Source organism: Dendropsophus ebraccatus, chromosome 5 (assembly GCF_027789765.1).
Source record: "Dendropsophus ebraccatus isolate aDenEbr1 chromosome 5, aDenEbr1.pat, whole genome shotgun sequence".
Classification (NCBI taxonomy): Eukaryota; Metazoa; Chordata; class Amphibia; order Anura; family Hylidae; genus Dendropsophus; species Dendropsophus ebraccatus.
The window spans coordinates 7749008-7765129 of NC_091458.1; the positions used below are offsets into that span (position 1 = coordinate 7749008).

Genomic DNA, 16122 nt, shown 5'->3' on the forward strand with positions numbered 1-16122 from the left:
GACGTCACTGCCGCAAGGGAGCCTGGGAGTTGTAGTCACTCCGTGCGCGAAGGAAACAGAGATACAGCGGAGGAAACTACATCTCCCGACAAGCTCCGGTGTGGGCGGGTCCTAGTGGCCTGATGCATGCCGGGACGTGTAGTTTGTAGGTATTGACGCCTCCTTACGTCAGCTGAGGTCAGGCCTTGTGGGATTATAATTATGAGGTCATTTTTATCGTCATTATTATGATGATATGATAATTCTCAGTCTCGGTGGATTTAAAGGAGAAGTTCAGAGATATCTGGACTCTTTATGGAATTTTCCAGAAAATTCTTAGAGAGGAGCTGTGACACAGTCTAATGGTGCGTTTACACAGAGACATTTATCTGACAGATCTTTGAAGCCAAAGCCAGGAACAGACTATAAACAGAGACCAGGTCATAATGAAAAGACTGGAGTCTATCCTCTTTTCAAATCCATTCCTGGCTTTGGCTTCAAAAATCTGTCAGATAAATGTCTCTGTGTAAACGCCCCATTAGGTTTTGCTGTTTGCGGTCTCATGGCTGACAGCTTTGTACTGTGATCTCGTAGTCTTGTAACAACAACATGTGACCGCGACATTAAAGGGGCACTCTAGCTGGGAAATTTGTTTTGTTTTAGGTTTCTACAACTTTATTAAATAACTTGTAAACCTTTTTCCCTTTTTTTACACTTAAACGTTGCGTAGCAGCAGTAATGGGTGACATGACTCTCTGCTGCCACTGGTGGCTGTGATGGGAACTGCAGGGTGACAGAAGCCCAGGTCCCCGCCGCGCCGTTACGTATCACTAGTGCTGTACGCAGATCCTCAGCCATAAAAGAATATATAGAGTGTGTACATTTTGTTTAATAAAGTTATATTACAATGTTACAGCACAAAGCTACAGTGAGGAAGGGACGGCATGGGCAGGGGACCATTTCATGCTCTTCTTCTGGTCAATGGGAATTTTTTTTTGCTTTTAAAAGTTTTTTCCCCTCATATTCTTAAAAACATTCCTGGTTTTGATAGATTAACCCAGGACCATACAGATGGTGAGGGGGAAGCCTTGATTTACCCTTCAGTGTGGGTCATCAGGAGGAGGCGGGCAGGCTTACAGACTGCAGTTACACAGCCCGGCACTCTCTCTCCTGCACATAGCAGTATCACAGCCCTCCCCCCCCACCCCCACCACCACTATCCCTGTTCTGTCTTAGTCAAACATTACTGGAGACAGAACTGCCCTGACAACAGGCAGTGGCCAGCAGATTACATAGATGCCAACAGTCACGGTTTTGAAGGGACAGTCCTGGCAAAATAATGTCCTGGATAAGTCCCAACAAGCTCCGCCCCTGGCAATAAGCCCCACACCTGCGCTGGCTGTGGGTGCGACATATCACTGACAGTAAGTCTTTCCTGACATTTTAAGAGGCGTGCGGGTTATATTTCACATTACGTCCACGTTCCTCCGGAAGTCTGCTCAGCCAGTCAGTGACGGAGACGAGATCCCACCTCCGTCACTGACTGGCTGAGCGGACTTGAAACATCACGTCTCTGTCCCGCGTCAGAGACCAGGAAGCTGTCGGGCAGCGGGGACCGGAGCGTCACGATACAGGACCTACCACTGGAACCAGGGAGGTGAGTGGACGTCGTTGCCCTCAGCCACCTCCTCTCTGGCCACACTGGCTGGAGTACCCCTTTAAGTTGGAGAAATGCGTTATTGGGGTTGAGGAGGTGCCGCTTCTCCGGTACATCCGCACTCCGCAATCAAAAGTGTTTCCTGGGATCGGCTAACCACTACTGCAAACCCAAATGGAATTTATGTCATAATTAAGTCATTGACTAATCTAAGAAAGGGGCGGGCCTTAACAACTGGCAGACCAAGGCCTTGGAATCACTTGTATGCTATAAGTAATGCACATGTCCTAGTACAACCTGACTACTCCCGGACATTTGTGGAGGAGGTTGACGCATCTGAGTACTTCTCCTTTCTTCTGTAATTATGGTTTTCATCCACATTATTCATCCTTCTCTGGTTCCCAATCTATTTCTGTAGATGGTTCCCAATCTATTTCTGTGGATGGTTCCCAATCTATGTCTGTAGATGGTTCCCAATCTATGTCTGTAGATGGTTCCCAATCTATGTCTGTGGATGGTTCCCAATCTATTTCTGTAGATGGTTCCCAATCTATTTCTGTAGATGGTTCCCAATCTATTTCTGTAGATGGTTCCCAATCTATGTCTGTAGATGGTTCCCAATCTATGTCTGTAGATGGTCTCCAATCTATTTCTGTAGATGGTTCCCAATCTATTTCTGTGGATGGTTCCCAATCTATGTCTGTAGATGGTTCCCAATCTATTTCTGTAGATGGTTCCCAATCTATGTCTGTGGATGGTTCCCAATCTATTTCTGTAGATGGTTCCCAATCTATTTCTGTAGATGGTTCCCAATCTATTTCTGTAGATGGTTCCCAATCTATTTCTGTGGATGGTTCCCAATCTATTTCTGTAGATGGTTCCCAATCTATTTCTGTAGATGGTTCCCAATCTATTTCTGTAGATGGTTCCCAATCTATTTCTGTGGATGGTTCCCAATCTATTTCTGTGGATGGTTCCCAATCTATGTCTGTGGATGGTTCCCAATCTATTTCTGTAGATGGTTCCCAATCTCTTTCTGTAGATGGTTCTAAATCTATTTCTGTAGATGGTTCCCAATCTATTTCTGTGGATGGTTCCCAATCTATGTCTGTAGATGGTTCCCAATCTATGTCTGTAGATGGTTCCCAATCTATTTCTGTAGATGGTTCCCAATCTATTTCTGTAGATGGTTGCCAATCTATGTCTGTAGATGGTTCCCAATCTATTTTTGTAGATGGTTCCCAATCTATGTCTGTGGATGGTTCCCAATCTATTTCTGTGGATGGTTCCCAATCTATTTCTGTAGATGGTTCCCAATCTATTTCTGTGGATGGTTCCCAATCTATTTCTGTGGATGGTTCCCAATCTATTTCTGTGGATATTATCTTAAAAGATCTGTGCACAGTCTGGACATCAGAAGAAATTGCGAAAAGCCTAAAACATCCAAAAGGTTGAAGCAGATAGGAGATGTCTCTGTACATGGGGACTCACCATAGGGGATAAGGTTTGGTTATCCACCAAGAACCTGTGTTTAAAGGTGTCTTAAGGGAAACTGGCTCCAAGATTTATTGGCTCACAGACAGGTGTCCCTGCAGTTCTTCTTTCTTTGTAATCCACAGACAGGTGTCTCTGCAGGTCATTCTTCTCTGCTCTCCACAGACAGGTGTCCCTGCAGGTCATTCTTCTCTGTACTCCACAGACAGGTGTCCCTGCAGGTCATTCTTCTCTGCTCTCCACAGATATGTGTTTTTGCAGTTCTTCCTTCTCTGTACTCCACAGACAGGTGTCCCTGCAGTTCTTCCTTCTTTGTACTCCACAGACAGGTGTCTCTGCAGGTCATTCTTCTCTGCTCTCCACAGACAGGTGTCCCTGCAGGTCATTCTTCTCTGTACTCCACAGACAGGTGTCCCTGCAGGTCATTCTTCTCTGCTCTCCACAGATATGTGTTTTTGCAGTTCTTCCTTCTCTGTACTCCACAGACAGGTGTACCTGCAGCTCTGTCTTCTCTTCACCCCAGACAGGTGTCCCTGCAGCTGTTTATCCTCTGCTTCTCAACAACAGATGTCCCTGCTCCTTTTTCCCCTTTGCTCTACACAAGACATTTTTTAAAATGTTTCTTTTTATCAGTTTTCCATTCTGCCTTCTATGATGTAAAATAATGCTGAACTCTTGCAGTTTTCATTTCAGTCATTAGGTCTAAAACTGAGCTGAGACTTCCTGTTCTGTGCAGGTAGTTTCCCATTAGTGCCCTTCTTATCATCCCAGCGATAGGTGACACCAGTATATAGGTAACAGAGGTCTACATAATAGCTGCAGCCCACAGCTCAGCCCCTCTCCTGCCACAGAGCATGCTCACAAATGTGTCCCATACATAGGATAGGGTCTGGAGATCATTATGTCTCTCTAAGGCTTGCCATAAACCATATCACTAAATGCTGATAAAAACTGCTTAGGGAAGGTGCTGCCCCCATAATAACATTCTACAAAGTAAGAGTAAATACAATCAGAGCAAAGAAACAGATATATACTATAGAGCTGTTGGCGGTCTGTGGTCTTGCCATACCACCACAGCTCTTGTGAAGTTGTGTTTAAGTGTTTGCATACAGAACTTGATATACTTATGTTCTTATGACACTTTTTAGATGTGGGGTGGTCAGTCTTTTAACCACTAAAATAGCGTGATCACGCCCATAGACTAGTGCTTGTGGGATATAGTGAGATGTTATTTGCAATTACATGTACCTACAGTTTTTGCTTTGGTAGACTGTTTAAATGCTGTTATCGATGCAACGCTCCAAGGGCTGTATTACACGGCCCAATGCTTAATGTAAGTAAGCGCCAAACTGCTAGGTCGATGCTTGCTTACTGATTCCATTACACAGCTCAATAATTGTTCAGCAAGGGCTGCAGTGACATTGTTAGCGATGTCTGTGCAGCCCTTGCCTTAACTATATACATACCTCTCCCCACTCCCCAGCACTCTCCGAGCTTCTGCCCGGTCCTGCAGACGCCGTTGGAGCTTCAGGGTCTGAAGTGACAGGCGGCTCAGCCAATCACTGTCCGCAGTATTGTGCCATTTCGGCCAGTGATTGGCTGAGCAGCCTGTCACCTCAGAGACCAGCTCTGAAGCTCCACTAGTGGCTGTGGGCAAAAGCGACTAGAACATTGGGAGCGTGGACAGGTATCTATACAGTTTTTTATTTTTTTTTACACATTCATCAGGCGTCGGCCGCACATCACTATTACACGTAGTCATGTGCAGTCGGCAGCTAATGAATTTTCAGCAGGTTGAAGGACAGTGATCAGCTGATAATCGTTTCTTCGTCTAATTGTTGTCTTCATTACACAAAGAGATATTCTGCCAAATCAACCTGATTGGGCAGATTATCAATGCGTGTAATAGGCCTTAAAGTGTCACTGTGGTGAAATTTGTTTTGCAGAAATCAATAGTCCAGTCAATATTAAGAAACTTTGTCATTAGGTTTATTAGCCGAAAAATGCATTTTTATCATGAAAAAGCAGTTTGAAGCTCTCCCCCCCCTGTCTTCCTTGTTCTCCTATGGAGAGAGCTAAATAAAACACCAAAACAGGACAACAAAGAGTTTATCTACAAATCCCTCACCCTGTATCTCCTCTGACAGTCACCACTGACCTCTCTGAGCTCTGATTACAGCTGTCACCCAGCTCCATGCCTGTAATTCCTTTGTTCTTAGCTTTCTGCTGTCGGCTAACTCCCTCCTCTCTCCTCCCCCCTCCCCTCTCTATAGAACAGACAGGGGACGTCTGATGCAACAAGTCACAATTTCCTGATTTTTTGCAGTGGATGGAAAAGAGGAGGGGGGGGCTAGGAAAAGGCTTTTTGAATGCAGATAATGGCATATTTGGCTAATAAACCCAATTACAAAGTTTCTTAAAATCGCCTGGACTATTGATTTCTGCAAAAAAAAAAAAAAAAAACAACAGTGACTCTTTAAGACTATGCCAGCTGTACTTACTTGTATGTTCTACACAAAACATTTCATGGACTTTCTTTGAACTTTTGCCATATACTTTATTTTATTGTACTTATTTACACGCAACTGTTTTTAATAAAACAAGTTAAAAAAAAAATACTGCGAGCACAGCATTGAATCCTGTCCGGTGCCTGATCTGTTACTGTGGCAGCCAGAGACCTTTACTAGGCCTCCATACCAGCTATAGTAACTGAGTCTGATCAGAACTCTAACTGATCAATGAAATGTAATAGCAATAGAAAAGATTGAGTATAAAAGTGCCCTTGTAAAGTCTTAAAAATAATTAAAAATATAAAAAACTCCTTCCTTTATAAAAGTTCAAATTACCTACTTTTCTACATTTTTTTAGCCGTCAGACACAGATGGGCGCTCTCCTGAGATGGTGGGGACAGTTTTATACACTTTCTTCTTTCTCAGTTTACATGTGTCATGTTACATCTTAGCCGGGATAGGTCATTCCTGTATGACCCAGGACATCACCTTTATTATAATACAAGTCGTTTCCTCATCTTCTGTAGATCAGTGATATTACCCATAATGCACCAAGATAGCCTCCTAATACTGGAGCTGTAAAGAAGTATTGACCATCAATAGTCCTGTCATCTGCTCATCACATCCGGCTTCTTGTTTGTTCAGTAATATATCTTCAGATTTGATTTGTGTCTTTCCAACTTTATTTCTTCCTCTTCAGACAGTCCATTGCTCCATATGCTGAAATAGAAACAGAATCCACATTATTAGTTACTTTGTATTGTAAGAATTGTTACTGATTGGATCTCTACACTCTTGTCCTTTAATACAATGACACATGTTTTATGGAGACCACATGACCCTTCTATAGACCCTTATGACCAGTCTGGGATCAGTGATGTGGCAGCCTATCCACACAGTCTCTGACTGGAGGCCTACTAAGAGAACAGTAGATGCCAGGTAGCCCTTGAGTAGAATTATCCAACCCTGGACAAGAAGGTTGTAGAGCCTGGAACGCACTCTTGCAGTGTGGACTGTTGGTAGTGTCTAGCACATAGCACTTACAAGGCCTTGCAGAGGAAACACATCTCTTTGCAAAGACGCAAGACGCAAAATCATCTCCTTTGGCTTAACCTTTACTGACATGTAATTTCAGGGCTGGGACAAGGAGTTTTGGTGCCCTAGGCAGAGAAGGCAAATGGTGCCCCCCAGTGTATAGCCCCCACATACAGTATAGCCTCCTGGCTGCCCCCACATAATGTATAGCAGGGGTCCCTTAACTTTTTACACAGGGAGCCAGTTGACTGTCCCTCAGAGCGGTGGAGGGCCGGACTATATGCTGCTGGTATATTTGGTCTGCGAGGAGCCGTTGCCGCTGGAGGATGCTTCTGTCTCTGCCCATGAGGAGGAGATGGAGTGGAAGCTCATACTGCTCATCTGTCTCTGGTCCAGGAGAGGAGCATTGGGGGTGGCTAAGGATGGTGGAGTTGTAGTTCTACCACAGCCACACAGGAGCCTGCTGGGAGTTGTAGTTCTGCCACAGCCACACAGGATCATGCTGGGAACAGTAGTTTCACCTAAGCCACACAGGAGCATGCTGGGAGTTGTAGTTCCACCACAGCCACACAGGATCATGCTGGGAGTTGTAGTTCTACCACTGCCACACAGGATCATGCTAGGAACAGTAGTTCTACCTAAGCCACACAGGAGCATGCTGGGAGTTGTAGTTATACCACAGCCACACAGGCTCTTGCTGGGAGTTGTAGTTCTACCAAAACCACACAGGAGCATGCTGGGAGCTGTAGTTCTACCACAGCCACACAGGTGCATGCTGGGGGTTGCTGTTCTACCAAAGCCACACAGGAGCATGCTGGGAGCTGTAGTTCTACCTCAGCCACAAAGGATCATGCTGGAAGTTGTAGTTCTACCTCAGCCACACAGGATCATGCTGTAAGTTGTAGTTTTACCACAGCCACACAGGAGCACGCTGGGAGCTGTAGTTCTACCACAGCCACAAAGGATCATGCTGGAAGTTGTAGTTCTACCTCAGCCACACAGGATCATGCTGGAAGTTGTAGTTTTACCACAGCCACACAGGAGCACGCTGGGAGCTGTAGTTCTACCACAGCCATACAGGATCATGCTGAGAAAGTTGTAGTATTACCACAGCCACAGAGGATCATGCTGGAAGATGTAGTTCTACCTACGCCACACAGGAGCATGCTGGGAGTTGTAGTTCTACCTACGCCACACAGGCGCATGCTGGGAGTTGTAGTTCTACCACAGACACACATGATCATGCTGGGAGTTGTAGTTCTACCTTAGCCAGACAGGATCATGATCGGAGTTGTAGTTCTACCTCAGCCACACATTAGCACACACACACACACTCCATTAGCACACACATTCCACTAACACACATACACTCCATTAGCGCACACACAGATACATACCTATACATATACTCACCCACACAGCAGTAGCAGTGGAGGATGACACTGTCTCTGAGTGGAGAATCATACTCCTCATCTGTCTGTCAGGAGGGGGGTGGGGGTTGGGCCATCTCTCACTACAGTTGTCCCTGCACTTCTCCCCTCTCCTGCTTGGCATCATGTAACATTGGTCAGAAGTTTATCTTCAGCTTCAGGACCAAGCAGAAGAGAGGAGGAGAGCAGGTGCCTGCCGCCACGGGGCTGGGGGTGAAAATTGCGCCCCTTGTAATTCGGCAGGAGATGGTGCTCTAGGCCATCGCCTACCCTGGCCTACCCTTTGTCCCGGCTCTGTGTAATTTTAAGATCAGGTAGCGCTCAGAGGCAATGTCAGAAAACTGGAACTTCCAAACAAAGGAGACAGCACTTTAGTGAAAAAAATCTTTGTCTTTACTTTACACAAAGCAACATTTTGACTTGCAACAAAATCTGAAATCAGTAGAGACCTCACATATCAAGGTGCAGTCAGCAGTTTGTCTCATAAAATAGAATAGAATCTATGTGTCACAGTCCTGTACACATCTCTGATACTCACTGTAATTCCTCTATCCTGCAGTCTGGACTGGACAGAGCTTCCGCCAAGTCACTGAAGTTAGTGCCAGAGAGACGGTTATCAGACAGGTCAAGTTTCTTCAGAGATCGGTTATTCCTTATTACAGAGGCCAACTGGGGGCAGGAAGTGTCTGGGAGATTATTATCGTTTAGTCTGTAATAATAATAAGATGAGATGTGGGTATACGATCTGATGACGAACTGGAAACTTCTTGATTGTCGGCTGATCGTTGGCCTTTTTACACGGGCGGATTATCTACAATGAGCATCTCTGCTTGCCGATAACTGGCCTGTATAAAAGGACATTAATTTGGTCCTTATACTCACTTTAATTCTTCTATCCTGCAGACAGGACTGGACAGAGCTTCCATCAAGTGACTGAAGTGAGGACCAGACAGATGATTATCAGACAGGACAAGTCTCTTCAGGGAGGGGTTATTCCTTATTACAGAGGCCAACTGGGGGCAGGAAGTGTCTGGTAGATTATTACTACCCAATCTGTAATAATAATAAAACCGATAAAGAAACAACTAAAAATTATCACAAAATGATCACAATATGAAAAATCTTTATTAGTTAAAAACACATGTGAATAAAGAGAAGCAGGAAAGGAGCAATGAATCACAACTGGAAGAATGTTAAAAGAACAACGACAACGAACATACAAGCAGGGGGTATGCAGATGGACCACACAGGGTGTGATTGGTATCAAGATAATAGTGGTACTCTGACTACTTAGGGTGTAAGAACACACACCTATATGTTACTTACAGGAACAATAAATATAAAGTGCCAACATAGTAATAAAGGTATATTACCAGAGTGAAAATAGAATGGAATGTTCACCGGCAGCCCCCACCCCCATTGCTCCTTTCCTGCTTCTCTTTATTCAAATGTGTTTTTAACTAATAAAGATTTTTCATATAGTGATAATTTTGAGGTTCAGTTGTTTCTTTATCGGTTTTGTTAGTTCATGACTAGAACCCAACATATGTGCTTTTACATGGAAACACTAGTCCCTCATCCTTAGCATGAGACAATTATTGTCATTTGATTGGGGGAAATCTGCTTAACTTAATTTTGGTGTATACTGTAATAATAATAAGATGATATGTGTGTGACGCGTCCACAGAGTGTTAGTATAAAATCTGATAGATTGTGAATGTCCCTGGCTGTTAGTAATATCCATAAATGTCATTACTAGAAGCCACTGCTTGTGTGTGCTGGATTATAGGATTAGATACACCGTTAGTAACATCCATAAATGTCACCACTAGAAGCCGCCTCTTGTGTGTGTTAGGCCTTATGCACACGTTCAGTATTTTTTTCTGGTCCTGAAACAACCCGTGAGAAATTGCGGATTGGACATCCGTATTCCATCCGTATTCCATCCGTATTCCATCCGTATTTCCGTAATTCCATTTTTTTACTACTCATTGCTTTTCAATGCACTTCATCCGGATTTTTTTGCGGAAATACGGATGCCAACATGTTACAATCCGTAAACAATCCGTAACCAATTGATTTCAATGAGAGGATCCGCAAAAAAAAATGGGTCCGCACCCGGTCCGCACTAGGACATGTCCTTTTTTTTTTACGGATTGATTTTCATCCATTTCTGCTACTGATCGTGTGAATAGCCCAATAGACTTCAATGTGCACTAACTCGGATCCGGAAATACGGATCCGGAAATTACGGAACGTGTGAATAAGGCCTTAGATGTCAGGAGTTGTGACAATCCCTCAATAATGGCCTCATTTTATGACACATCATAAATCAGTGATTGTCAAAGCACCTGGAATCTACAATAGTCATAAAACAGCCAGCTGCCTCCATTCACCTCTTGTCCTCACGTTATTACATGTCACATGTGGATCTGCCCTCACTATTAGAAGAACAATGAAACATCACAGCCTCCCCAGGATCAGGAGAGGATAAATCCTCTGTGCTGCTGTGGGTGTGATATGGATAGTGAGCAATAAAGTTGGAAGGATGCAGTGATATGAAGCTGCACATGCAGGATCCGCTTATCTGCACTTGTGCATGGCCACAAGGTGAATCGGTATTAGAGGTGAGCAAACTTTTGAAAAGTTCGGTTCAACTGCTTAGCCCCCAAACTTTTCAGGGAGTAACATCTGCCAAACCTTCTGGTATATTGTAGTCACTTACAGTGCTTGAGTACCAGCAATAGTTTTAACACCCACTTCAGTGAAGACAAAATGGCTTTTGACAAAGTGCCCAAAATTTAGCCCCATTTCAGGAAGGAGCAACAGGTTTGACACCTGGTACTGTGGAGAGGAAATGGCTGTTGACAAAGTGTTAAAAAATTAGCCCCATTTCTGGAAGGGGCAACAGGTTTGATACAGGGTACAGTGGATACTAAATGGCTTTTGACAAAGCACTCAAAAATGTGCCCCATTACAGGCAGAAGCAACAGGTTTGGCACACGGTTTAGGGAAGATGAATTGGCTTTTTGACAAAACGCCCAATAGTTTGCCACATTTCTAGAAGGAGCCACAATTGTTATACCTGGTACAGTAGAGACAAAATGGCATTAAACAAAACGCATAAAAATGTGCCCCATTTCAGAAAGGAGAAATAGGTTTGACACCCAATACAGTGGAGACAAAATAGCTTTTGACAAAGTGGCCAAAGAAAACTTATTTTAGTTTTTAATTTAAATTAGCCCCTTTTACAGAGGAGAAACAGACTTGACATCCAATGCAATCAAGTAGCAATAACATGGCTTTTGACAAAGCCTTCATAAATTAGCCCCATTTTAGAGAGGAGAAACAGGTTTGACACCTAATACAGTGGAGATGAAATAGCTTTTCACAAAGTGACCAAAAATAAGACCTTGTCACAAAGGAGCAACTGAATTGACACCTGGTACAGTGGAGACAAAATGGCTTTTCACAAAGCACCCAAAAATTAGCCCCATTTCAGAAAGGAGCAATAGGTTTGACACCAGGTACAGCTGAGACTAAATGGCTTTTGACAAAGAGTCCAAAATTAGCCCCATTCAAGAATGAGCAATAGGTCTGACACCTGGTCCAGTGGAGACAAAATGGCATTTGACAAAGTACCTAAAAATTCGCCTTATTTCAGAAAGGAAAAATAGGTTTGATACCCAGTAGAGTGGAGACAAAATGGCTTTTGACAAAGTGCCTACTAATTAGCCCCATTTCAGAGATGAGCAACAGGTTTTACACCTGATACAGTGAAGATGGAATGGCTTTTCACAGAGTGCACCAAAATTAGCCCCCTTTCAAACAGAAGCAACAGTTTGGCACCTGGTACTAAATGGCTTTCGACTCAAAAATTAGCCCTATTTCAGAAAGGAGAAACAGGTTTGGTACCCAGTACAGTGGAGAGGAAATGGCTTTTGAGAAAGCACCCAAAAATTAACCCTTTTCAAGGAGGAGAAACAGGTTTGACACCCTAAACAGTGAAGACAAAATGTCTTTTGACGAAAGGCCGAATATTTCCCCTCATTTCAGGCAAGGGCAGCAGGTTTTAAACCCAGTGCAGTGGAGATGAAATGGCTTTCGACAAAGCCCCAAAATATTTGCCCCATTTCAAAAAGGAGCAACAGGTTTGACATCTAGTACAGTGGAGACTAAACGGCTTTTGACAAAGGGCACAAAAATTTGCCCCATTTCCGGCAGGATCAGTAGGTTTGACACCTGGTACAGTGGAAATTAAATGGCTTTTGACAAAGCATTCAAAAATGAGCTCTTTTTAAGGAGGAAAAAGAGGTTACATACCTGGTACAATCAGACAAATTTGCTTCTCACAAAGCGCCCACTAATTAGCCCCATTTTAGGGGCAATGGGTTTGAGAACAAGTGTAGAAGAAATAGCTTTTTAAAAAAGTGTCCAAAAATGAGCCTTTTCCACAGAGGTAAAATGGGTTGACACCTGGTACAGTGGAGACAAAATAGCTTGTCACAAAGTGTCCAAAAAATTAGCCCCATTTCAGGGAGGAGCACTGGCACCCGGCATAGTGGAGACGAAACGGCTTTTGACTAAATGCCCAATAACTAGTCACAATTGTAGAGAGGAGAAACAGGTTTGACCCCCGGTACAATGGCTTTTGACAAATATGCCCAAATATTGGCCCTTTTCATGGAGGAGAAACAGGTTTGACACTCATTGCAGTAGAAATTAAATGGCTTTTGACAAATCCAAAGCCTTAAAAACATAATCATTCAGGGCTGATTTAAAATATAGCAGTCACAAAGTATTTGTTTAAAAGACCCAGGAAGAGGCCCAGTGTTGTCTCTGCTCACAAACCTTGTCGCCTCCTTAAATGGCCTCAGCAGGAGACAAATGTTCCTGACCAGTTAAAACCAAATGATTAAAAACGCATCATATCTAATATAATTATAAAAGTAATATATGGACAGTCGTCGGTTCCATCAAAAAAGTGGAATCTTTGATCACTGATGAAAATACAGGGGTCATGTGGACAGCACTAGTAGTCTTGCCAATTTTTGGTTTATTTTTCATTTTCACATTCTAGAACAGGCAGATGTGAGCTTCTAGACAATAATTTGTGTTAACACAAAACATTTTTTTGGGATTAATGGCAATAAAATATGTAAACAAAAGGGGGGGGGGGGGGGGAATTCCCAGTCTGGAAAAGAAACAAATGACTGTTTATTTCATAGACATAACAATGGTGTGGAGCACAAAATAGAATAGAATTCATGTATAACGTGTGTAGCACATAGCTCAGTCCTGTACACATCTCTTATACTCACCGTAATTCTTCTATCCTGCAGTCTGGACTGGACAGAGCTTCCACCAAATCACTGAAGTGAGGACCAGACAGACAATTATGAGACAGGTGAAGTCTTTTCAGGGAGGGGTTATTTCTTATTACAGATGCCAACTGGGGGCAGGAAGTGTCTGGCAGATTATTACTACCCAACCTGTAATAATAATAAGAAGATGAGATGTGGGTGACGCGTCCACAGAGTGATAGTATAAAATCTGTAGATGTGGAGAGAAAATGTCCTTGACTGTTAGTAACATCCTTAAATGTCATCACTAGAAGCCGCCTCTTGTGTATGGTGGAAGTCAGGTATGGTGGCAGCTTTATTATATGTCTACTGACACCAGATCCATGCTCTACATACACACAATCCCTAAGTAATTTCTTCAGTTTAGGAGCTGATGCTCTTATCTAAGAGAAAAGGAACATGGATGTTATGTGCAATGAGAATGTGCCCCCCCACACACACATAACACCCCTTTCTCATAATTATCATCCCCACCAAGCTCCAGTCATCAATATCATGTTCATGTAGTTCAGTGCAATCTCTACTGAGCTCTGTGTCCATGTGTTCTGTGTACCCTGAGTAATATTTAATGCAATCCAGATACTTCCAAATGTAATACAGCTGCTTCTCCATGTACAGACTGGACAGACTTGTTGGTAGAGATATATCTGGAATAAGTCTTGGTGGACTCAGATGAAGAAAAAAAAAAAGACTTTACTGTAGTCATCTGAAATTGTGTTATCTGCTTGCCTGTGCTCAATGCTATGCTAACTGCAGCAATGATAGGTGAAACAATAACTCCCAGCATACCCTCACAATTGTTCGGACCATTCTGAAGGCTGTAACTGTAACTGATTAGGAAATGTTGTGAATCCGACATGGAGAGCAACAAGTAAAAGTCCTGCAGATACCCTGCTTAGGCAGTTGTTTAGTGAATGGCGATTTGTTGTCTTGAGCGATATATTTATCTGGAGAGGCCTCTGCATCCGCACCCCCCCCCCCTATTTTCTGGAACCCTTGTGTTTTCTATAGCCTCCTAATTGCCTACATCTCTTATACTCACAGTAATTCCTCTATCCTGCAGGTTGGACTACACAGAGCTTCTGTCAAGTCACTGAAGTGAGGACCAGACAGACGTTTATAAGACAGGTGAAGTCTTTTCAGGGACCAGTTGTTTCTTATTCCAAAAGCCAACTGGAGGCAGGAAGTGTCTGGTAGATTATTATCATCTAATCTGTAAAAAAAAAAAAAAAGGGTTATTAGTATAGAAATCGCAGGAGGACCACCCCAAAAAAAGGAACACCAAAGGATACCTCTGTTGGAGTGGATAAGATCATTAGAGTTACAGAAATTGCGAATAAACACAGTGTTAGATCAATTAACAGAGGTAAAGCACCAGATACATCCAAACATCAACTGTTCAGAGAATCAGGCCTTAATGGTCAAATTGATGGGCAAAAAAATCACTGCCTAAGATGAGGAAAAAGAGAACTGCTTGGGACAAGAAACTCAAAGAATGGACTTTAGACCAATGGAAATTTCTACTTTGGTCTCATGAATGAACATTTGGATTTTTGTTCCAACCACCATATTTTTGTGAGATAAAGAAAATGTGGGTGGATGTTCTACATGTGTGGTTCCCACTATGAAGCATAACAGAAGAGGTGTTATGGTCGGAAGGGCGTTGTTGGTGACACTGTGATTTAGTCAACGCTCAAGCCACTGTAGTTGGCATTGTTACCACAGCATTCTTCAACCACATCCCGTCTTATCTGGTTTGTGCTTAGTGAGACCATCATTTGTTTTCCGACAGTGAACACCCCCCCCCCCCTTAAATAATAATAATAAAAAAAAAAGGCAAAGTAAGGTCTGCCCGGCCAAGAAGGTGATGGATTGCTGTGTCAGGAGACATGGCCTTCACAATCCCCTGACCTAAAACCAATTTAGATGGGTAGGGATGCGTTAGATCACAGAGTAAAAAGGAAACTCAGAACCTCTAATAACTCCTTGAAGACTGTTGGAAAACTATTCCAGGTTACTAAAACATATACAGTGGCTTATCAGACATTATCACACAGAAGCTTAGGTAGCACAATATCTACAACAGACAGTATTACACATCAGAGGATTAGATACATGGCTCAGCAGACAGTATCACACATGATAGGATTAGATACATGGCTCAGTCCTGTACACATTTCTTATACTCACCGTAATTCCTCTATCCTGCAGGCTGGACTGGACAGAGCTTCCATCAGGTCACTTAAGTGAGGACCAGCAAGACGGTTACTCCACAGGTCAAGTATCTTTAAGGACCAGTTATTCCTTATTACAGATGCCAAATAGGTACAGGAAGTGTCTGGTAGATTATTATAAGCCAACCTTTAATAGTAAGAAGATTAGATGTGGGTAACGTGTCCACAGAGAATAAAAAATCAGTAGATTTTGAATATGAAGAGAAAATGTCCCCAGCTGTTAGTAACATCCATAAATGTCATCACTAGAAGCCACCTCTTAATAACTTGTTCATAGGATGGACAATAAATAACTGTTCAGTGGGTATATGACCATTGGACCCTGAACACTGACCCTATCTACTTTTCTAGGACACATATTAAAAGGTATGAAGTATACATGTAATAAATAGTTTCGGTCAGAACATTAACACCAGAAGG

General features: G+C 43.0%; 1 protein-coding gene across 1 annotated transcript in view; it reads right to left on the reverse strand.

Moving 5' to 3' along the window:
• Nucleotides 1-5715: 5715 nt before the first annotated feature.
• LOC138793369 (NACHT, LRR and PYD domains-containing protein 3-like) overlaps nt 5716-16122 on the reverse strand; it is a 48412-nt gene continuing 38005 nt past the window's right edge. The window contains exons 9-14 of the mRNA XM_069971909.1: nt 15659-15829; nt 14511-14681; nt 13427-13597; nt 8988-9158; nt 8644-8814; nt 5716-6360 (exon numbers count right to left, since the gene is read on the reverse strand). Of these exons, the coding sequence (XP_069828010.1) occupies nt 6282-6360; nt 8644-8814; nt 8988-9158; nt 13427-13597; nt 14511-14681; nt 15659-15829 (934 nt within the window). The 3' untranslated portion in view covers nt 5716-6281. The remainder of the gene's footprint in view (nt 6361-8643; nt 8815-8987; nt 9159-13426; nt 13598-14510; nt 14682-15658; nt 15830-16122) is intronic.